This window comes from Macadamia integrifolia, chromosome 14 (assembly GCF_013358625.1).
Source record: "Macadamia integrifolia cultivar HAES 741 chromosome 14, SCU_Mint_v3, whole genome shotgun sequence".
Lineage (NCBI taxonomy): Eukaryota > Viridiplantae > Streptophyta > Magnoliopsida > Proteales > Proteaceae > Macadamia > Macadamia integrifolia.
In genome coordinates this window covers 9,030,820-9,055,069 of record NC_056570.1, presented here as the reverse complement: position 1 = coordinate 9,055,069, position 24,250 = coordinate 9,030,820, and the positions used below count along the sequence as shown (strand labels likewise).

At 37.7% G+C, this 24,250-nt stretch overlaps 3 protein-coding genes across 3 annotated transcripts; 2 read left to right on the top strand and 1 right to left on the bottom strand.

Annotated features, from left to right (window-relative positions):
* Positions 1-795: 795 nt before the first annotated feature.
* On the bottom strand, positions 796-6,607 carry LOC122060435 (mini-chromosome maintenance complex-binding protein). The gene is made up of 14 exons (XM_042623525.1): positions 6,375-6,607; positions 5,959-6,072; positions 5,745-5,852; positions 5,455-5,586; positions 4,822-4,869; positions 4,470-4,589; positions 4,150-4,308; positions 3,661-3,735; positions 3,365-3,478; positions 3,008-3,210; positions 2,706-2,841; positions 2,222-2,449; positions 1,418-1,485; positions 796-1,308 (listed from the first exon to the last, which is right to left on the bottom strand). Exons 1-14 carry the CDS (start codon positions 6,540-6,542, stop codon positions 1,179-1,181), a joined length of 1,803 nt encoding a protein of 600 aa, XP_042479459.1. The 5' UTR covers positions 6,543-6,607; the 3' UTR covers positions 796-1,178.
* A 5,940-nt stretch (positions 6,608-12,547) lies between these two features.
* On the top strand, positions 12,548-14,893 carry LOC122061295 (U-box domain-containing protein 16-like). The gene has a single exon (XM_042624520.1). The coding sequence runs from the start codon at positions 12,678-12,680 to the stop codon at positions 14,679-14,681; it is 2,004 nt and encodes a 667-aa protein (XP_042480454.1). The 5' UTR covers positions 12,548-12,677; the 3' UTR covers positions 14,682-14,893.
* Positions 14,894-19,034: 4,141 nt separating this feature from the next.
* Positions 19,035-19,873, top strand: LOC122061296 (transcription repressor OFP17-like). The gene has a single exon (XM_042624521.1). It carries the CDS (start codon positions 19,058-19,060, stop codon positions 19,589-19,591), a length of 534 nt encoding a protein of 177 aa, XP_042480455.1. The 5' UTR covers positions 19,035-19,057; the 3' UTR covers positions 19,592-19,873.
* The last annotated feature ends 4,377 nt before the right edge of the window (positions 19,874-24,250 follow it).

Here is a 24,250-nt window from a genome sequence, read left to right as displayed (position 1 = left end):
AATAATTCTTGTCTTTGGGTTGATCTCTTAACTTTTTCTCTCCCTAACTCATGTCTTCCTCTTTAAATTGATTATAAATCTTTCTATTGGGTGGATGACTTTGTCTTTAAAAATGCTTGGAATGTTAATTTATTAAATACTCTCTTACGTAATATATTTTAATGTGATTGTTAATTTGGCCCTCTCAGTTGAAGATGATCGGTGGAGGTGCTCTTTATCAAAGGAGGAGTGTTTTTCTACCAGATTAGCTACTAAATTCTTTTATGCTTCGTGCTCTTCCAATACTGATTTATTGTACAAGAGTGGTTAGGACAGGCTTCCTCCTAAATGGTGAAATTTACTTTAGAAACTACATCTTCACCATTGATTCAAGATGTTCTTAGATTCTTCACAATGGTATTCCTGTTAAGAATACTCTTTGAAAAATAGCTCTCTTAAGGACTCTTGTGCCTTTTGTGCTTCACTCTGAATCTATTTGACATCTTTACATTGAGTGTAATTGATCTAAGAGAGTATGGGTTGCTTGTCCATTGGGGCTTAGACAAGATTTTCTTCCATGTTCATCCACCCAATCTCTTGTATTGCACTCTTTGCAAATAGCTCTCTATCGAAGAGTCTTTGCAAAATGCATTTCTCTTTGAAAGGCCTGGGGAACAAAGCTCGTCCTTGAGGGATCATCCTTTATGTATGTAAATAACTCGGCGTAGGGCTTGCTTCTATTGAAACTTGAGTTGGTCAAGGTACTGCTATGGGCCAAGCTGTAGAAGGTATCGCGAGACAACCAGAGGCAGAGGATAAAATAAGAGATACTGTATTGCGTAGTCTAGCTTTTATGGAAGCTTTAACCATTTATGGACTGGTCATGGTGTCTGTTCATATTTAATACTAATTCTTTCTTTGGTCATCCAAAAAACAAAATTGGAATGCTGATGCTCATGCAACACTGCAGAGTCTCTGGAACTCATACCACATGCCATACATGACCACAATGGATATCTATATCAATGAGCACAGATGATCAGTGTATGCCCTCATTTGCTTGAAAATGACAGATTGGCCTTCCAGTCATCTTTTGTCTTATCAACTGGCATTCCCCATGGACAATATGAGATTCTATTTCTCCACAGATTAGTGATAACACTGTAGCCGTTTTTTTTAAACCCTCAAGGCAGCAAACATCATGACTCCCTAAGCTCCTTAAGCCTCTCCTGCCTCAGCCTCTCCAATTCCTTCACCATTTTCCAATGCTCCAATGACAGAAATGTTTCACCAAAGCTGACTGACATTAATCGGGCCATTGTCAGCAACCTGCAAGCACAATCCCATAGTTTGAATCAAACAAGGAGGCATTTCTGTATATGGCCAATAACATGGGGAAAAAGGAAAAGAACACTATTAAATGATGTCCACCACCCACCTGCTAAAATCATGACTCCCTAAGCTCCGGTCTGCTTGCCTGGCTGCAACCAGGTCATTTTCTACCGTCTGCAAACATATCATAAAAAGATCCAAGTTATTTATCTCTGGCATGAAAAGCTACTCGCTCACCACCATTGGCTTTTCAAGCATTATAGGATGACAAATAATCAGTTCTGTGAAGTGAATGCTCTCAGAGCTTATTTTACCCATACATAGACATTTATAAACTTGGAGAACCATAGAAAATTTAAAATTTGAGCATTGCAGATTTAGAAGTGAATGTTAGAAGATCTCATGTTGTATAGGTACACCAGACACCTGATTTTCCTATGACTGAGACTTGTACCAACTGTTGGATATGCATGTCCATCAGACCCGATTTATTGACAAGATTGTAAAAATGTTGAACCCATAATGAATTGGTCCCTCCTTGGAGATCTCAGAAGATTACATACTTGCTTCCCTATAAATCCCATTTACGGTTTAGGAATTACTAAACAGATAGTCAGAAATTGTCAGGCAGGAAAATATGTTGGCTCGAAGAATAGAGTATTCATTAAGCCCAAGGATGTCAACATCAGCAAACGTAGCAATAGAATGACAAGCATGGAAAGGATTCCCTTACCACAACTATAAACTACAATTAATACCAAGGAAACACATTGTATATTCTTGCATGTGGTGATCAAATTGCTAATGTTTGATCTCCTTGCATGTCCCTAACCCAAGGCACGGATTTCACATTTCGAAGGGCATGTTCTAAAAGACTCCTGATTTAAAGGTACAGTAAACAAAACCACACCTTCTGAATTTCTGGCTCAATAGTATGTGAAAATGATCTTACAGTACTCAAGTACCACCTCCAAACTGGCAGTGCTTCTGCATCCCTACTCTCAGATAATCCAACAGCAGAAGGCCGGAATGGTAGGACTAAATCAGCAGGCAAGATGTTTGATTTTCCCTCAGAGAAGACAAGTAATTGGACATCAGCCATCATCTCCACTTTGTAGTATTCAAAATCATATTCGACCTGTAACAAACATATTTATATAGTTACTGTGAGGAGTCCACAGGGTCTGGCAGGTCATGAAATCAAAAGGTATTTCCCAATATTTCACACCAACCATATCTCCTCTCTCTTCTTTTTTTTTTGGGTTGGGGTGGGGGAGGGATTTGAAAACCTCATTCCCAGTCATGAAAGTTAATTTATTTGTAGAGAATGTACCCCTCTCTCTTCATTTAGAACATATGAATCATGACAAACAAAACAAATATGTTCAAATTACCTTTTGCCACTCCATCAGATACTTGAGTAATCTCACATTCTCAACCCCAGTAGAGTTAAGGGTCCCTGCTTTCAATTGAGTCTCATCAATGGTTAAATGGGTACCTTCAGCTAGCTGCAAAACTCCCGTAACCAACCTGTACTCAAATGAAAACAAAAAAATTAAAACAAGGGAAGAATAAGTCTACCAGGCTTTGATTGCATGTATCAAAGACCATGATCCATCATTTAATATAGTAAGACTCGTTAACATTTATTCCCCTGAGAAAAGCAAACTCATTGCATAGGTATGAAACTAATTGCCTGTTTTTCTGATAATCTTTTGTTGGGGCCAGTGAAGCAGCGTTAAGATACTCCAAGGTTAGAGGCATATATCGTGTAAAAGGTAGGAGACTCTGGATAGCAAGGTTAAGCTGATTGCCGAAAACAGATATGACTTCTTTCGTAAAACCAGTGAGGTTTAATGATAGCTTTCCCACTGCAATTGTGTCAACTCGAGTATGCACCTGCTCAACCAAAACCCATTTCTCTTAACCACCACATGAGAGAGAGAGAGAGAGAGCAATGACTACAGTGAAAACAAGAAGACGAATTTGAGTGCTTCATGTTAGGACATATCACAATGCTCAGAAACATGACCAGTTAAGGGATAACCATTACCTTAGAGAGAAGATGCAACAACATGTAATGAGCAGCTACACCATCGTTGCCAAGAACTGACGTAAGATGTCCTAGTAGAGTTTCTCTTATCCCTCTAATAATATTGGGCATTGGCTGCAAACTCAAATTGCACTTTCTCAGTCGTATAAATGAAGATGAACAAGTTAAAACAATTATAATGCAGATTGAAGGAGGGAAGACAAGGAAACAGATTGAGTATGTAATATATCTGAAATAAAAATCTTTAAAAAGGACAATAAGTATATATGATTAGAAGGTGAACATAATTTAACCACCTCAATGATGTGGGAGCAGTGAAGAAAGTCTTGAACTCCAAGTTTTCGATGTACAAGACAATGGAGGCGTGGTACCTGCAGAAACAGTTTTGAATTACAAGGCTTTAACTTGCTCAAACGATGTATGTTAAGTTATAATAAGCTAACTTTTCTGCATGTTTATTATTTTCTTTTGGATTTACAAGGCTTACATCAGTCTGAACATGTACAATTCAATTAGAAGTTACAAGAAGCAAAGACAGTCCAAAGGTAGAGATTCTCATGAAAGTCCACAAGTCTACTAAAACTTTCCAATGAAATAGGATCAATCGATAGGAATGAATGAAACAAAAACTGGTGAAAGATATTTTATGGAACCAGAATTCAGTTTTAAAATGTCAACTTCTTGAACGTAACAGACAGAAACAGTTCTTATTTAGATATTATGGAAAATAAAGATCACATGATTTCCTTGGAACAATTATTGGAAGTGGAAATTGTGTAAAATACCTTATTAGGAGGCAAATCGGCTAATGCATCTTCACAAAAGTCACCCAAGAACTCATCTGAATCATCCTTGTGAATCGTAAGCTCCGGATCATATGTGAAGACACCAATAAACTCAAAGATGTCATTCAGCTTTAAATCAGACTCTGGTGTATCATATACCTGCATGATACAGCTCAACGGCCAAAAGAAAAAGAAAAGAAAATAAGGTGAAAGGTTAGGGGCGATGGGCTTCTAAGATCCCGAACCATGTTCTAATTGAGCATAGTTAACTGTAGGTAGAACTTGTTGCAATTGATGGAAGAAAAGGTCACAAAATTTACCTTTACTATACACGGAAGAGAATTTTTGTCAAAATCCGGCATCATGTGTAACAAGCGGGAGGTTTCTTCACTTGGCGGTTCTTCTGGTTTGGAAGATTGGCAAGGGAACTCACCTTCACGCTGGACAACAGATGTTTCTCAATGAAGGAAGCAACTTATGAAAAGTTCCTCGCAGAAATAAATGCAACTATACATTAAAAACTAATGACATTGACAAAGTACAGGGCATTGAGCAGATTTTTGACAATAGTATACATCCAAAAAGGAGAAAATCATTGTATGACCAAAGGAGAATATAACCTTGAATTCTGAAATTTCAGAAAATCATTATATGTAGAACATTTATATTTACCATCTTTTTGGCTGATGGAGGTGAACCCTTCAACCCATATTCCAAAACCTGTTATTAAATACAAAAAGTCAGTAAGATTAACATATTATGTTATGCTTGGACAAATAAAGCAAGACGAGATGGAACTCCTCTCACATGACACCATCTTTTTGGAGCACATCCACAAAGGAGCTTCAAATCATTAATGAGGGTCTCATGCTAAAAGCAAACCAATTCGATTACCAAAAGAAAAAAAAAATCTAAACTAAAGAATTACTTTAGATGGGTACACTATAGAGGGGGATGGGAGAAGGCAATCCAATCAAGACCTCCTGGTGAGCGTGAGCTTATCGCACCACAACCTCATCAACTAAGGTAGGCAGTTGTTTAAAGAATTCTTTTGAAGATTTCACAAAGTAAAGCAGATAGTCTAGAAAGCCTTCCTTGATTCAATAGAAAATATCATTTTATTTGGATGGTTTTAGCCTCAAACTCAAATGAGATGGTACCTTGCAGAGTTGTCTAAAGATCAAGCATACAGCTCATGAGGAAGAACTAAAAATTCTACCTTGACCACTGGATGCAGTCCCAGTATATAGACCCAGAAGAAAATTATGATAAATTTAAGAAAGAACTGCTGGGTTACATAATTACATTAGTATCCATGTGATCAATGGCTGCATCATCCTCTCTTAGGCGTTTTTCTCCATGTTGGAATGTTGAATTATGACATCTGCTTATTGCAGCTTCAGTAGATGATTCAATCCATGAAGCTTGCCCTGGAACCTTCATTAGAAAACATTAAATGAGAAATATGGAATTGAAGTATATGATGAGCAATTTGAACTCATATTGTTTGGGCAAGAGAATAGTTTCTGATGCTCATCACTACCACAAAGTTTAAATCCAATTAGTTAGGAGACTTGAAAACCATAACAGCTTACTGGAACACAGTATAGCACCCGCCGTTCCCATATTTTCATTTGAGGTGAGGAATCCATAGAAGATGAAGCTACATCCATGAACTTGTTAGTCCTCCAAGTGGTGCTATCCTGCAAAGTCCATTCACCATCACCACCCAAAGCATCTCTTTTTCAGCCCAAGTTTAGTTACTTAAAACTGAAAGATGGTGTCGCTGGGCCTTAATAAATGAAATACCTTGAACACACCAACATAAAGCTCGTTGCCAAGCATGTCCTGTACCATTCCTCTAAACCGGACAAGAGAATTGGGTGGAAGCCACCTGATACTGGAATGATCAAGTATTGGAACCTGCATGAAAGTAACATCCAATGAGTCTTTCATCAAATAAACACAAAACAAGACATCTCCAGTACGCATGAATTTGCACAAAATCTGGGCTTCAGCAAATACTTCATTCTAATGAATTACTATAAGATGAAGCTTAAATACACAGTATATGGTTTCAGATTTCCAATATTTGATTTTGCGGGAAAAGGAATTTTATGGTTTCAAACAGGGCTTCCATAATCAATGGGAACGAAAGAGATAGATTAGAAAGACGAAGATTTCGTATCGGGAGGAATGAGAAGCAAAAAAGAGAGGAAGTTTACCTGAGAAAGACCGTCTTTATCGAATAGAAACTCACGAAAGAGATCAATGGCGCCCCAGTCCTTGCCATTGAAGATCTCTGGATCGGAACCTGATGACACCGCCTTCTCGAAGGTCAGCCTCACTGCTCCGAGAGGATTCGCCACACAATCGAAAGGTAGACCTACCATTCTCAATGTCTCTCTCTCTCTCTCTCTCTCTCTCTCTCTCTCTCTCACTGTGAATCTGAATAGCAAACGGGAGGAGAGAGAGAGGGAGGTGTCTTGTACCATGAACTAGGGATTTCCCGCGCCCGGATACAACTGTTTCCCGCCAAAATATTGGAGCTCCGCGTCTTCCCGCCAATTCGGGCTATGATGTCATATATCGCGTGACATGGTTGTTATCAATGGGCCGGGTTTTTAATACCCACCCAGCCCTAAGGTCTCTTAATTCTGACCAAGGGCAAAACCTGGGATAACTCAGCTTAGGCCCAAACCCAGCACATCCCAAATTGACCCTGATTGACATTGGTATGACGTATTGGTGAACTAAAATATAATAATATATAGTATGAGTCTGACTATTGCTTTTGTATTGAAAAAAAAAAAAATAGTGTGACCATGTTGGTAAATTAAAAATATGGGCAAAGAAACCATGCCCATCCCCACGTGGCGTGCGGGTCAATGGGAGGGCACATATGACTAGAAACATCTACTATGTAGGGATAGGGTGGTCTTTTAAGTGGTCGATTCTACCATGTGCCCTCCATTGGCCTATGGCATCACAGTAGCCTCAAAGATGAGTAGAGTTCTTTCTCCCTCAAAATATATAAGTGTCAAATCATATTAACTAAAAAGAATTTGCAAGTGTGTCAATAGACTGATAGTATATAAATTACGAATACAAGTAGTATATATTATAGGGTTGGGTGGGGTTAGGCTCAGCCCAATGCCTTAGCCTATGCCTGACTAGCCTTGAGCTTCAAAATCTCAGCCCATACCTACCTTGTCATTGAGATTTTTTTAAAGCCTAGGATAAAGAGGTAGTTTGTTGTTGTGATATGTCATTTTGGGTATAGCACCATATTGCCAAGTTTTTATGCTTACAAGTTAACCAAAATACAATAGCCAGTTTAGCCCCATCTATTTGACATCATAAGGCTTTTGGGAGGTATATCTAGGTCCTACCTCCAGTTAAGTTACATTATTATAACATGTTGATCACAAGTTTAAATTTTGGAAATAGTCTCTTTTGCGAAGCAAAGGGTAAGAGTGTATATTTGTCTCTTCCAAACGTTGCAATATCGAGAGTCTTGTGCCCTAGTTTTTTTTTTTTTTTTTTTTTTTTTTTAATCTAACAAAGCTTTACTTTTCCAAAAAAATGCAAGAAAAATTTGTAGATTTGAGAAAATTTTGTGGTTTACACATTTATTTTTTACCATATAAACAATTATCTGATGATTCCAACTAGAGAATACCTAGACAATAGTTTGAATTGATCACATGACAAATATAAATTTAAATTCTATCAATTACTCTCTTAAGTACCCATACGTGTACAGATACCCCACAAAATTAATGCATCCTATGATAGTTATAGATTTTTCAGTGTATTATTTTACTACTTGACATAAACTGAAAATTAGCGTATGAGTAAGAGACCTTGGGTTTATTTCTTCAACAAAAAAAAATTAAATTTTACAAATATCAAGAATGGCATAAGAGGACAATGTTTGTTGGGTCTTTCTAATGCAATGAAATTTTTGTTTTGTAAATTCTTTATGAATAATTTTTCTTAAGCAAATCTGGGGACAGCAATCAGGACCTACATAATATGTATTACTTTTATGAAATATAAAATACTGGCCAGGTTGATAACCTACATCTATCTAGTAAGCCCATACTAAGGCCTTCTCTGGAGAATCTCCTAACTGCTTCTGGTCATATTTGTTAGTTCTATTAGCTTCTTCTTAATATCAAAAGAGATACACAGAAAAGAAAAGGGGGAAAAAAAAAAAGAAAAAATGTGTAGCAGATGATAGAATTTGAAAAGGTTAGAGCTCCCCAATCCCCAGTTCATTAGGAACAGTAGGTGGGTGGATCTTATCTGCTTGACCAAGCTTTGTGATCTCAAATTATTGGAGTGGTGGTTGTGGGTCTGTTTATAAATATTTAAACTGATCAACTGATATTATCATCATATAGATTCGTATACAAATGCCCTTTTTCCTTTCAAAAAACATAAAGATGCCTTCAATTATTAGAAAGCTTCCAGAATTTTTCTAGAAGTCTCCGTTGGAAATCATCCGATTCTGATCGGAATCTGTGACTACCAATTTAATCATTAGAATATTCCTCGAATAATTCAATTCTAGGGTTTTTTCAGATCAATTTAAGCTAATTTTGATTCAAATCGAATTAAAATTGACATTGACCACTTTCGTCATGATATACGTACATATCCGTTTGAACAAAATAAAAAATAAAAGGTTATTTAGACTACGCTCATAAATGTGAGTGTGGATCAGACTGCCCATTCATTGAAGAATATTATGCACATTAAGTTTTCAGTATATTTACTTTCAAATTATTTTTCAGAAATTTATTTGACTATTGGTTGGCTTATTGAATCCCCGTTTTGAAGATAATGTCTATTAGGTGCCTAGAATATTTCAGCTGGAAATAATCCCTTAAGCCGGAGTTAGTATATCGTTGACCCACCAAATCACTGCTACAAAAAGTTATAATAAAATTTTGGGAAAATGTTTATTACATGTTATACAAGTTCAATCATATGAACTACTAATTTTATATGTGGATTATTGGATATATATTTGAAACTTCATTGATAAACTAAATGTCAAATTTGGTAACCTCTCTTAATCATATGATTCACCTTATATTAGTTTTCATAATTGATTTTTGTAAGAATGCTTATTTAATTCATGTTGAATTCAATTTCAAGACTTTTTAAACTTATTCTGAAACATTGTCAAGACACAAATGGATGTCAGAATAGCCTAAATTTTTTATTTTATTTTAATTTTATTTTGTAAATAATTAATATATTCAATGAATCTCAAAATTTAGGGAAACCACCCAATAGGGGAAAGAAAAGAAAAGGGAGGACAAAGCAGAAGAAGAGAGAAATAGATACGTTCATGCAACACTTGAGAGGGAGAGAAAATCCTTAAGAAGGAGCACAACCAAGAAAGAAAGAGGAAGACTCCACCCTATAACAATGAGCTTATTTCTGAAAGTATTTGGGACTACATAAAGACATGACCAAGCTTCCCCAAAACCTTTTTAGGAAATGGTGTTCCGAATTTGTAGATGAGTCCTAGACTTATTTGCCCATCTCCTTAAATGTCTTTCATACTAAATGTTATAGATAGTGGCGTGGAAAGCAACTTTACCTACAAGTCATGTAAGGTCGCAGCTTGACTTGTCACAAAAAGATGGCTTAACCCAAACCCATTCATACTAAAAATAAAAAAATAAATAAAATAAATAATAAAAAAATAAGAAGAAGAAGATGAGAGAGACAAATGAGCCCTAAGAGGAATGCTAAGATTTTCGAAGAATCTCAATATGAAGGGATTGAGAAAAAGGGCAGTCGAAGAAGAGATGCTTCATTTGTCATATTCCAATAAAGAAGACACATGGGAGAGACGCGAATGAGCCTTGAGTGGAGGAGAGATTGGGTTGGCAAAGCATGAGAGAGGGCACACAAAGTGATAAAGCGTGAACTTTTAACCATGCGTAAATGGTTATATCAAAAATTTCAGCCAAACTCCCACATGGTAATTATTAAGGATGTGAAGGAATTGGATCTTGGAATCAGTGTGCAAGAAACCCCGTCCCCTAAGTTATCTACTGTCATATTATTTTTTTTTTAATTAGGTTATCTATTTTCTCAATTATATTGGGGATTAATGCAAAATCACGAGGAATAAATTAAACAAACAATCACATACATTGCAGGAATTAAAGGTAGTTCAGTATGAATGCCTACATCCCCACTCGATAGATTCAGAGATTTTCTACATAAAGACAATATATGGGAACCAAAACATCCCCATACGATTACAAATTTATTCCCTATATGTAATAGACCCAATTACCAATATAAGCTTACTATAATTATGTGGACCATTACAGATTACAAGACACCCAATTCCAACAAGACCTGGATCTTTTTTGTCACAAAAGTGTCTCACCAATTTTGTTTTAGCCATGTGGTGGGGATAATGTGAAAATTTTGTGGATTAGTTAGTATTGGATTAGCCACATGTTAAATTTTAAAATGTTGTTTAACTAAAAACCTTCATATGTATTGATATGCATCCTTGCATTGTAGTCCATAAATTTTCAAAGCTTTATTTTGTCACTTTATGAACTCTTCCTCTTTTTCCTTTTCTTCTTTTTTAGGCTACAAACCTGCAAAGGGCAAACAAGTAACCACAAAGGGTAAAAGTAGAACCCAACATGGGCAAGTAAAAGGGTTTATTGGGCTACACTTATTACTACCATACTACACTACTATTATATCAAGGGGGAGGAGGGTACAAGGGTTGAATTATCAACCCTACTTAGACTTGCAATAAACCCAATTTTCTAGCTTCCAACTAGAAGCTCTTCCCCATCATTTGATGAACTCTATTTGAATTGAAATTTAACATATGAACTAACGGCCTTGATGTCTACCTACCTAAAAATTTAGGCCTCATCTATTCTACCACCTGCCAAAAACTTGAACCATGATTTGTATGTATGTACATTGAAATAATGAGAGAGAGAGAGAGAGAGAGAGAGAGAGAGAGAGAGAGAGATGCAGGCTTGTCACTAGTATTGCAAAGCACGATTTACATATTAAGAAACAGAATATGTGTGACATGTACTAACTTGCCAACAACCCCACTTTCCTTTACAATATACGCACTATACCCTCCATCGAGTATATAGTACAAGGTAGTGGTTAGTCACACCCTACAAGACATCCATTTAATATGAGAAACAAATAATACTACGGAGAAGAGGTTTCTATCACGACTACCTGCCCACAATTATGTAGATTCACTCATCCTCATTTCTATTCTTGGTAACCATTTTCATTTGTTGGATGAAATGTTTTGAATTCTACCAAAAAAAAAAAAAAAAATGCATATATGGTTTTGAAACTTAAATTGGAATCGGTTAAATTGGTCGATTCAATTCAAAATTGATTTAGTTAAATTGGCCAATTTGATTCAAAGTTAATCGGGTGTCACTAACCTCAATATATGCATATTAAGTTTTCAGATGATTTTTTTGCCGAGTTTGGTTGATATTCCGATCAATTCTAAGATATTTTCAAAAACTTTTTTCTACCTGATCTACCTCTGAAACTATTAATACACAATTGACCTCATCTTTGGAGATATACCCCTTTTTGCATGTCCCATTCATAGAGTATTCACAGGTCATCTATACCATTACCCCCTCCCCAAGTGACCACAACCCCCCACCCCCACCCCCACCCCCAAAAAAAAAAGAGTCTACCTAGCTATTCCATGTGGATTGGGTGATGAGGGAAATTTTGACTTAGTGGTTACTTAGAGAATTATTTGAATTGATCACTTGTTAAATTTCGTGTTTAAATTCAATAATATATTATCTTTTTAATTTTCATAAACGTTCTTGATGGTCTAAGCATTGTCATACACCCTCATTGATTTTTAAACTTTTGTTTCACTTGTTAGTAAATTAAGTAAAGTTGAGAGAAATGTTATTGAAGAAAAACAAAGTAATAAAGAAGTTTAAAAGAAAAAAAAAAAATGAAAAAAAACGCACTTTGTGTTTGGCAATGTAGAGGTCATGTAAGAACTAGATTCATGCACAAAGAACTGTTCTAACGAAAGTGAAACTTAACAAATGAGTATGAAACCTTTAGGCTTATTTTCTCTACAAAATTTCAGGTAGTCAAACTTCTTTTGTTTTATCTAAAAAAAAAAAACACTTGTAATGCAATTTAATAAAATGAAAAACTTAATTTATATTTATATATTATTATAAAAACATTATTATTATTATTATCTGTACCTAGGTGCGCCGTCCGTAATTATCATATGGATAGGCCATCCATAAAAACCTGCTTCCATTATTATTATGTATCTTAATCATTTTATTTATTTTATAACATTTGAACCTTACCCTTACCCTCTCCATCTCTATTCTCTAGCGTAATTGAATTGACCCGAATTGATATTTTATTTTCCCGTGCCATACATGTAGATGAAGCTGAATTGGAGTTAAACTTGAATTCAAGCTTTCTCTGATTCGCCCATGGCGATAACTCCTCAAGCTTTCCCGCCAAGAGAGCGACGACCATCATCAAGCTCTTTCATATCCCCTAATTTCTCCGACACCAAACTCCTTCAATCTCTTCTCTTTCTCTCCCGAGAAATCTCCCTTCTTAAACCTCTGCAATTCCTTCTCAAACGTAATTCCTCTTCTATAATCCGAAAATCCAAGCTTCTCTCCATCATATTCGAAGAAATTCTCAACCTTCCTCTCTCCTTTCTTTCTCAATCCACACTTCTCTGTTCCAAAGAGTTATATCTCCTTCTACATAGAACCAAAACCTTAATCGACGACTGCTCTAATGGAAGCAAGATCTGGCTTTTAATGCAACACGAATCTGTCTCCCACAATTTTCATCATTTAACAGTTGAAATCGCGGCTCTGCTTGACGTTTTCCCTTTTAAAGATTTCGATTTAAGCGAGGACGTGAAGGATGTCGTCGTTCTGCTCAAGAACCAGTGCTACAAGGCCAAAGCTTTCATGGATCCAATCCCCGAGAATCTCAAGCGAGAGGTGTTGAAGATGATTGATCGTATAGAGAGAGAAATCGTTCCTAAGCAATCGAAGCTCGAGAGTATATTTGAGAGATTAGGGTTTTGTGATTCGAAAAGTTGCAGAGATGAAATAGAGCGGCTCGAAGATGAGATTCAGGGGGAAGAGAAATCGATGGGCCAGATGGGAGCATTGGTGGGCCTCGTTCGGTACGGTAAGTGTGTTCTCTACGGTGCTTCGTCGCCGAAGAGAAGCAGTAGATCACCAAGATCCGACGGTTGTCATTTCCCTCTACCTACTGACTTTCTATGTCCGATCAGCCTCGAATTGATGAGTGATCCAGTGGTTGTCGCCACAGGACAAACCTATGATCGGTCTTCTATCAGCCTCTGGATTAATTCTGGACGCAACACGTGTCCCAAAACTGGTCAAGTCCTGGCCCACAAGGGCCTAATTCCAAATTGTACGTTGAAGAACTTGATCGTGTTGTGGTGCCGTGAAAATAGACTGCCACTTGAAACGGTGGAGATTGATAAATCTGACGGCGTTACTGTTAGCAAAGCTGCGTTGGAGGCAATGAGGATGACGGCGTCTTTTCTCGTTAACAAACTCCGTGTTTCGCGGTCAACCGAGATGGTGGAACGGATCGTTCACGAGCTGCGGAATCTTGCGAAAACTGAATCCGAAAGCCGAGTTTGTATAGCCGAGTCAGGAGCGATTCCGTTGCTCGTGGACTACTTAGTTTCAAATAATAAAGAGCTGCAAGTTGACGCCGTTACAACGTTACTCAACCTTTCTATCCTCGAAGCCAATAAAACGAGGATTATGGAAACTGACGGATTTGTTGACGGCGTCATTAGAGTGCTGAGATCAGGTACCACGTGGGAGGCAAAAGGAAATGCTGCAGCCACTATATTCAGCTTGTCCTGTGTACACGTTTACAGGAAGAAGCTAGGAAGAAAGAGACGTGTCGTAAAAGGATTGGTGGAGCTTGCAAGAGTGGGACCCACAACATCAAGGCAAGATGCTTTGGCTGCTCTTTTGAAGTTGGCGGGAGAAAGAGAATGCATAGGAAGATTGTTGGAGGGAGGGGTGCCGGAAATGGCGGTGGAAATAATAGATGAGTGGCCGGAGGAAGTAGTTACGATTATGGCGGCGGTCGCTAAAAGGGGCGGAGCGGCGGCGTTAGCGGCAACGGATAGGGCTATTGAAAAGATAGCGACGGTGTTAAGGGATGGCCCAGGGAGGGCAAAGGAGAGCGCCGCCGCCGCACTTGTTGCAGTTTGCCGAAGGGGAGGGGAGGAGGTTGTGGCCCAATTGGCGGTGACACCAAGGATTCATAAGGCAATTTGGGAGCTGATTGGGACAGGAACAGTTAGAGCACGCCGGAAAGCGGCAAGCCTATTGCAGATTCTCCGGCGATGGGCCGCAGAAACCGAATACATTGGTATTGTCGACGTTTCAACAAGTATAGCTGATCTTCTGATTTATTAGTTGTGCCCATTGAGCGGAAGGATCTGAAGTGTAAATAAAAAGCTGGGTTGTATAGGATACTTGCAAGCTTACAACCTTCTTAGATGAAATCCATGGGGTAAGAGAATGGCAACAATGGTGAGAAATATATGATTGAAAATTATGCAGCCATGGAAACATGGTCCAACCAAAAAAATAAATTGTTGATTAATGAAATAAAAATTTTAAGGTAAGAGGTTCTTTCAGCTGTCTGGGTAGGGCTTTTTTTTCTTTCTTGGAAGCTGTCAATGTAGGGCACCCCAACCTTTTTGTATTTATCTTTCTCATCTTTACATGAAATTAGGGGTGTCAAAAAAACCCAGTCAACCCAAATCAGCCCTGGCCCTCCCTGAGCCCCAACAGGGCTTGGGCTGAAATAGGGTGGGTTAGGGTTGAGATTTTCAGGCCCGAGGCAGAGTTGGGTTGGGTCTGGGTTGAGGTCTCAACCCAACCCAACCAAACCATGTTTATTAAGTACGTAACCATATAAATATGTTAATAATTGTTAATGGGTACTTATAGAAAAAGGTCTTTCGTTTTCCACAATTTACACAAATATGAAAACTTTGGCCTTTGGTCTGTACAATACATCAAGATCAAGCACCAAAGTAATCGATAGAATTAAGTTGGACTGGATTGGGTTAAACTCAGCCCAATCAAGGTTCGTTAGGGCTGGGTTGGATTGGGCTAAACTTGCAAGGGTTGGGCTTGGGCTGAGATATCCCAGCCCAACCCGGCCCATTGACACCTTAATTCAATCCAACCCTAAGTTTTATTAACTCAACCTAACTCCAACCCCAACCCTAAGGTCTCTAGACTCAACCCAGGCTCAATCCAACTCTAGGTCCGGCAACCTAACCCTGTCGAGCTTTGTCCAACCCAACCTAGTCCTTATTAACCATGATTTGGGCAAACTAGCCCTGATTGACCTTGATCAGGGCTGGCCTAGCCTGGCCCTGATTGACCATGACAATCCTCATATATTGCCATTTGGATAGGATGATGAGGAGAGAGAGAGAGAGAGGCGAACACCATTCACCCGCTCATTCTCAAACTTTGAAATTAGGATTACCATGTAATCTACAAAGATTCTCTAATGGAAGGCAACACTTTATCAATGGGCAACCAAAGGGAAAAATATGACTCGTAAGACCACCTTTGCGTAGAAAACATCTCTCTCATAGTAGAAGTGTTAATGGGATGGGTTTTGTAAAACTCCAACTCAACTCTAAAGTCTCTTAACTCAGTCCAGGCCCAGTTCAATCCTAAGGTTTATTAACTCAATCCAAGTCCAACCCAACCCTAAAGTCTTTAGACTCAGCCCAGACCCAACCCAACCCTAGGTCTAGTAGGGATATCTTAACGCAAGCCCAACCCAGACCTAACCCTGTCAAGCTCTGTCCAACCTAGCTTGGCCCTTATTAACCTTGATTTGGCCGAACTGGCTCCAATTGACCTTGATTGACCATGACAATCATTACATATTGCCATTTGGATGTGTGAGAGAGAGAGAGAGAGAGAGAGAGAGAGAGAGAGAGAGAGAGAGAGAGAGAGAGAGAAGGGGGGGGGGAACACTATTCACCCCGCTCATTCTCAAACTTTGAAACTCAACAACGTATAAGAAAAAAAGAAAGGGTAAACTTCACTCCCCTCCCCTGAACTAAGGCAGAATATCAACTGGACCCACCACCTTTGTGAAAATATCATTACCCTCCCTTACAAGAAAAAGATGCTATCTAACATCCCCAACCATTAGTTTTCGCTGTTAAGTGAAGTTAATTTTTTTCATAATCCCCAAAATACCCCCTATTTGCCTAATACCTAAGCTACCCTCATCTTAAGTGAAAACCCCTTTCTTTCCCTCTTTCTCCCTTTCCATATGAAAATCGTGAGGAGCCATCTCATTCTGTTTTGGGCGATTGGAGAAAAAAAAATTGACGGAAAAGATTAACAGAAATGATGCGAATGAAGACGAAGAAGACTAAGGGGATGTCAGACATGCAATCCAACATGATTTTGGACATTCTGGAGAAAATATATGAAAGGGTTCTCTTTCTCTTTCGCAGGTGCAATGGTTCATTCTTAACCTCTTTAGGACACATGCCATTACTCTTCATTTGCTTATTTTCTCTGACGAATAGAGTGATGAAAAAACCTTCCATGTCAAAATACAATCATAGAAGGTGATACACAATGGTTCGAAGGTCAAAACAAAAGTTACCTCTCAATAGGCGAATATGCAAGGGTGTACCACAAATTTGATCCCTTGCTTAGAAGCTCATGCTCAATGACCGATTTGATATTCAAGTTGTATCTCTTTCTTTTCAACACCTTTTATTCTAATTAGCTCATATGATTTGCAAGTTCAAGCTCATTGGCACTTGAAATGATCAAGATATATTTTAGCAGAGCTTCCCTTAATATTTATGTATCATAATCATTTTGAAACCCAGGTTTTTCCTTTATTTATAGATCAAATAAAAAAAAAATTATGATTTCTGACGAATCTAATTTTTCAAATATTGGTCAACCACCTATACACTTAGAAGAACACCTCTTTGAATTCCACTGGTTAATGAACGGGTCGGTTGAACCAAAACCCATTATATTCAAGGTGTTCTCGATAACCAGTAGATAATGGACCAATTGACCACCAAAGTGCAAACCAATGGACCACTCCACACAAAGTTGGTGGTTAACTACGAAATCAACCACGTCTTGTAAATGGCCTTATTTCACTTTTGAATAATATCACCTGACATATTTTTCAATTGGTCCTCATACCATGCCAAGTGAACCAAAGTAAGGTTCCATTCAGATTACATAAAGAGCTAAGTCAAGTTTAATTATAAACATCAACCATTTAGGTCCAATTTGATTAAGTCAATAGACACTATATCCCAGCATGATCCGGTCTATGCAATTTTGGGGTCAGTATGGATACGCGGGACTAATCAGGTTGAAGGCATGGATACCCATCGTTAGCAAAAAAAAAAAAAAGTGTTTCGTAATTACTATTTCCTACTCTATATGTTATTATATTACAGGATACAAGCTGATGTTGATGCGTGAGAAAACAGTTGATGACAAGGCCGAGGATAATTTTTATATCTTACATTTGTCGGAATTGATGATAATTATATACTCTTCATTTTCCATTCTTGAAATTTGAATATGTGGGAACTGGGAATGTATGGAAGATTACATTATTAAAATTTTTATTTACTTTTTTCACAACTTTATTGAATTCCCATTATCTATGTTGCATGATGTATGTCAACATGTTTCTTTTTCTTTTTCATTTTCATTTTTTTTAATATTATTTAATTTTTAAATAAATATTCGATTAGAAATAGGTATGATTATTTAGTTAGGTAAAATTAGATTAAGAATTTTGATATAAACTATATATTAAGATTAATTTACAAAATATTGTACACATTTATTTGTTTGTATTTTGTCCATTAATGCACCAAAAATATTAAATTTCATATATTTTTGTCCTATTATGATTTTTATATATTTTTTTAAAGATTTTTGCAATATAAAAATAATTATTTTTAAGACCATCTAGGCCGAATCAATGACGATCCCCAAAAATGCCCTTTTAATATTGCTAACCAATCTCGATTGATATCAACCTTGATCAATCACATTCCCAATTCTAAGTTCTCAAACCATGGTCAGAGGCATAACAATATCCGGTACTCTCTCTCTCTCTCTCTCTCTCTCTCTCTCTCTCTCCATGAAACAACCGCTTTGCCCCCATATCGATTGAACTGATAAATGACACTCTCACCTACCCAAAAAGCCTTCGCCACCAGATAGGAAACACCCTCCCTTTTTTTGGTAAAAATTTATTTATACAATTCCAAAGCAGCATTTTGGGAGACGGTTGGATTGGGCAATCGGGTTGAGAATTCCCAATCAGACCATTAGACCATTGGACCAGTTATTAGGGTTTGTCTGAGTATGATGAACTCCAACCCAAAAGAACCAAACCGCGGTCTGGTCCAAAGTCCCACCAGCAAGAAGCCAGCAAACTGCCAAGTCACAAACTCGCACCTAACCCGGACAGACCAAAACTTCAAATTGGAAGTCCATTTCGTGGTCACCCACTTCCCCAGTTAGTACCAGACGTGAACCCCACTAGCTATCACCAATGATCCAATGCTTCCTTCAGAAACCCTATTTTTAATTCTTAAAAGATAGCCCATAATGCAGTCAACCATTATACGTACCTAATCACCAACCTCCATTTTCTCTCTCTAGTCTCTCTCTAAATAGTCTTTATCTCCTTCTCTTCATCTCTAACAAACCCCCACCACATCTCTTTCTCTCCATTGCTTCATTTACAAATGAAGCTCAAAGCCTTTTTTGCCTTCAAAGGCAAGCTTTCAAAGCCATGGCCATGCAGGACGAGATGCCTAGTCCTACCATCTTTTAGATTCAGATTGAAAAGACCCATTTGGGTAAGAATCTTTCGAACACCCAAGAAAGCCTATATAAGGAAGAGGATATCTGATGCATTCCGACCGGTATTCCGGCCATCGGTGATTCACTTAGAAGAGATGGACCAGCTTGAGGAGCTGAGAAGTGTGACAGAGCCTGAACGTGGTCGGCTTCTCTTCCCATCCCCTACTACTCCGGCTTATGTTCGAGTCAATGGGGCTAGGAAAAAGGAAGTTGCAGGTGAAGATGATGTGGAGGATGCTTGTAGGAGCTTTGAGACTTATTTGATGGAGATGATAGTGGAGGAAGGGAAAGTGAGGGATTTGATGGACGTAGAAGAGCTTCTCCAGTGCTGGAAGGATTTGAAGTGTCCTGTATTTACTAGTATGGTTTGTAGGTTCTATGGAGAGGTTTGTAAGGACTTGTTTTCAGGTGAGTAAGAAGAGAGTATTGGTGATGTGAAGTGAAGTGAAGTGAAGTGACCTTATGTACTATTCTGTGGTTTAGTTATGTTCTTTGATTTCTTTTAACCTTGTAGATAAGTCTTAGGATCCCTTTCCATTTTTCTTGTTTATCTTTAATCCCATTGAAAGCAGCATCAATGGATCTGTACAAGTATGGGCAATCCATAAAATGGCACAAGACACGGATAGAGGTTCAGGATGTGTTAGGAATGTAAATAGATCGAATTCGAATCAAATATAGTACTATTCCTATCTGAATTCGAGTAATTTTGAATAGATTCAAATAATTTTCGGATACTTGATTTTTCTAATGGATTCTCCTAAATAGATATGATCACGAATTGACACATTTTCTACTATCCATTTACATCCCTAGTAGATACTGAAAAGTGAAGTTGTGAATTTGGAGAAAGTGATGTTGTAAGTCTCCTTCTCAGTGTTCAGCGATGTTGGACTAAAGAAGGTGAAGGGCTATATCCACTATCTCACTAGGTTCGATGTTAAAATGTCATATCAGAAATGAGAAAGTTTATCCTCATGAATTGTATTTTCAATTCATTATTTTTTTATTACTTTTAATATGTTGTGAAATAATAAGGGTATTTTAAATATTATAATTTATTATATATAAAATTATTATTAATCATAATTTTATAATTGGAACCAGACCTAAATAGATGAGATAATATCTAGTTTGAAATTGAAATATCCATATCCTCATGTGATTAACTTTTGAATGGATAGTTTTCAAAAACCAAATTTTCGAATACGGATTCTGATTATGAATTTTTGCCTATCCATTTGCATCCCTACGCCTTTACATGCTTCTTTGGAGTAGGTTTTGTCAAGGGTCTAAATGCTAAACAATAGCTAGGCCAAGCATTACATTGATTGGGATTTTACAACCCTAGTTCAGCCTGTAATGCCCCAATCCCATTATCTTTGGCATAATATTGTCATATTTGGCCCATGGGCCTCAAAGCTTTAAAACATATTGTGCCATGTTAAGGAGGCTAGAGGTTATTAACCAGCCCACCAACCTCCTCCTATGCGATGTAAGACTAAAGTTTGCATACTCTCACTGATCTCCCAAACCCACTGGTACTTGTCGTATTCTTAGTAGGGACACCTCATGATCTTCTAGGCAGGTTCGGTACATTTATTATCATATTCTTGGGTGTCACATTCTCCCTCCCTTAGGGCACAACATCTCCGCTGTGGCCCTACACCCTGTCAAGGTCCGCTCTAATACCATCTATAACGCCCCATCCTCCATTAACTTTAGCACAATATTGTCCTCTTTGGCCTGTGGGCTTCAAAGCTTTAACACGCATTGTATTTGTTAAGAAGGGTAGAGACTATCAACTAGTTCATCAACCTCCCCCTAGATTTAAATGTATAGATTAAAAAAAAAAAAAAAAAAAAGCAGTATATTCATATAAGTTAAGGAATTATTAGATGAATACCTACATCTAATGTTCAAAATAATTATAACATCCAACATTAATTCATATATATCCCCTGACTCATTATAAGTTCTAAGATATATCATTGAATATCATCTAACACCAATTTTAAATTCATACACCATAATAAATAAATAAGCAATAATAAAAAAAAAAAGGTCCTAAGTCATGTTTAGCAATGGGGCTTGGCTATGATTTTGTTCATTGTTGTCAGCATAGTTACCACACTTTCGAAGTGATGCATATTTAGTTGGAGTTGGGAGTCATCATTTAGAAATACTTCTAAGCAAATGAACCAGTTTGTAGCTCAATTTGGGGGTCCATGCATTGAATTTTAGTTGAAGGTGATACATGATAAATGTAGACCTTTAAGTTATATTCATGTTGACAAAAAAAATCAGGTTGATTGGAGTTTGTGAGAGAAAGATATCATTAGTTAAATAGCCATTATGTTCAAAAAGTCTGAAGTTTTAAAAAATGCCAAAAAAATGGAAACATGTTTTAAACACGTTTAGAACAAAAATGCTTGCCATTTGCCTTTTTCCCAGTTCTTTCGAAAGCATATGGAAAAACGTGTTTTAAATGGTAAATAACGAAAACACTCTTTAAAACATTTTGCTAACTGAATTGAAATTGTTAAATATTTTTAATATATATGAAATGTTAGTTTACGTTTTTAATCGGATTATTTTTTTAGTGAATTTTTTTTTTTTTACTTTGAATATCTTAGATAGGACCCACTTACAACTCTCCTTTCAATTTTCATGGGATCACTAACTCAAAGGTAATTACCACCCAATATAGTAGTAAAATGTAGATAAATTCTAGGAGTAACAAGTTTGCCAAATGACCAGGAGTGTAATCTTGTGACAAAGCAAATTTCACGAAAGTAAATACAAAAGTCGTGGGTAAGGGCATTTATGATTTTGCTTTGCTTTCTTGTGGAAATATAAGTAGATATTTCTAAAACTAATCCTGTTGAGGTTGTTACCATCTTTACCCTCTATGCACTCTATTATAACACTATCTTTTCATGACGCATCTGCTAACCCTCTTTGACAATAAGCTATGGCCAAAGAACTAGATGGCTAGGGAAAAAAAAAAAACAATACATATGTAGGATATAATCGAACTACCTTCTAGTAAAACTGCTAATATGAAGCAAGTGGGTGTACAAAATAAAAATCGATTAGATGGGATATGGGAGGATAAAAGATCGGGAAATTTTGTGGAATTTTCAGATTTCTCTTGCCTTTCTGGAGAGATAATGAGAATATCTCATATCACCTCAAGGTTTCGATCTCTCTCTCCATTTTTTGGGGAACAAGTTCTTCTTTATTTGTCTCTGCTTTTATTCCTCTTGAGGTTTACTGGGGATTTTTTTATGCCCTCTGTCTTTTAGATGGCATGAAAGGCGGTTAAATTCCTACAGAACGATCGAACCCCCAAATTTGACTCATATTTGGTTTGTTCCAGAGATGTGGATCTGTGTCAGGTTACAAGTATAGGAAGGTGTTAGGCACCCACATCTCTTAGAAATTCCGATCTTTCTATCATATGCTTGTATTTTGAACTTTCTCCCCTAAGAATTTTAATGATCCTAACCAACATGTATGCAATGGTACCTATACGTAATCAAAATAGTCAATATGGCATGCAATCATTCAGGAAAGTTTCCCAACTCAGGAACGAAACTCAATTTTCTCTCTTTCTTGGAGTAATTACCCATTTCTAAAGTTTTTGGTTTGATGGGAATACCTTAGGATCTTAGGAATTTCGGGCAGTGCTTCCGCGCTATTTTGGATTATGTTTTTCATTTATATAAAAAGGGGCATCACTTCCAAATTATTAGGAAAATGAGTTTTCTATTCATAAGAAATTAGGGAACAATTCTGCGCTATTGGAAAACGGGAATTTTACCTTACGTAAAATTGGGAATGAGCAATGATGAAATGACAAGATGAGGTGCCCAGGGCACCCCCATTTAGAAAGAAGGGTCTAAGGTTTTGGGCATGTAGCTTTCCTTCGTCCCCCGTTTGTCAGGTGTTGCTTGTGTGTGTGTGTGTGGGGAGGGGGTGTGCCACCAGAAATTGGGCTTGATGCTCTTGCCTTACCAACAAGCCCAGTTGATGGCTGTTGGTCACAACTACTACTAAACTTCTTGTCTTGAATCTTGGAATTGATAGAATATGTACTGATAGGATAAGATGAGATAGTTTCGTAGATCATACATGGAGAGGAGAGCCTCATCCAATGTTGTGGAGACATCCACACGAGTTTAGGCTTGTGGAGCCGCTAGACGCACCAAAGGTGACGAGTTCCCTATCTAGTCCCTGTGAGTTGAGCATCTCATTCGTGTTCCGTCATTGCTTGGTTACATTACCAATGTTTGGGGAATCCCTAAACATTGGTTTAGGGATACCTCTAGGACTTCTGCGCTATTGGGGAAATGGGATTTTACCTTATGCAAAATTGGGCGGTATTCCCACGCTATTTTGAAAACGGTTTTTTAATTAGCCTCTGTAAAATTGGGGAGTGCTCCCATGCTATTTGAAAAACGAGTTTTTTTTTTACCTTGTGGAAAATTGGGCAGCGCTCCCACGCTATTTGAAAAACGAGCTTTTAGCCTATGTAAAATTAGGGAGTGAACCCCAAAGGGATGTTGTAACCCGGCAGTCATTGAGAGGGGGGGTGAATCAGTGAGTCCAATTCCGATCCCCAAAAATCTATCTGATGTCTGGCCAAGAAAAACCTGATATACCTGTCCCTGTTTGCACACAGTCGTATGCACACTCAGCCTCTCATAGGCACTTCCAAGTATGCACACCCATTCCACATTCCACGCACTTCAATATAAAATGCAAACAACAAGCACCCACAACACAGGGTTTTTACGAGGTTCAACAATTTGCCTACATCCCCGGAGTAGTGTCTATAAAGGCTTCGTACCTACTCAATACACTACTTTTGACTGCACCCACAGTCGGGAGCACCCACACCCAGTTTTCTCAAGCCGAAGCTGAGATGGCACTCGTAGTGCCGATACAATGTGTAGCACCCACTACACGGGAGCACCAACTCCCGGTGCTTAGCACCCACTAAGCACACAATAAATAATACAATTAAATTAGGCTTATATCAATGCCCTACAGTCAAGCTCTGCCTAGCA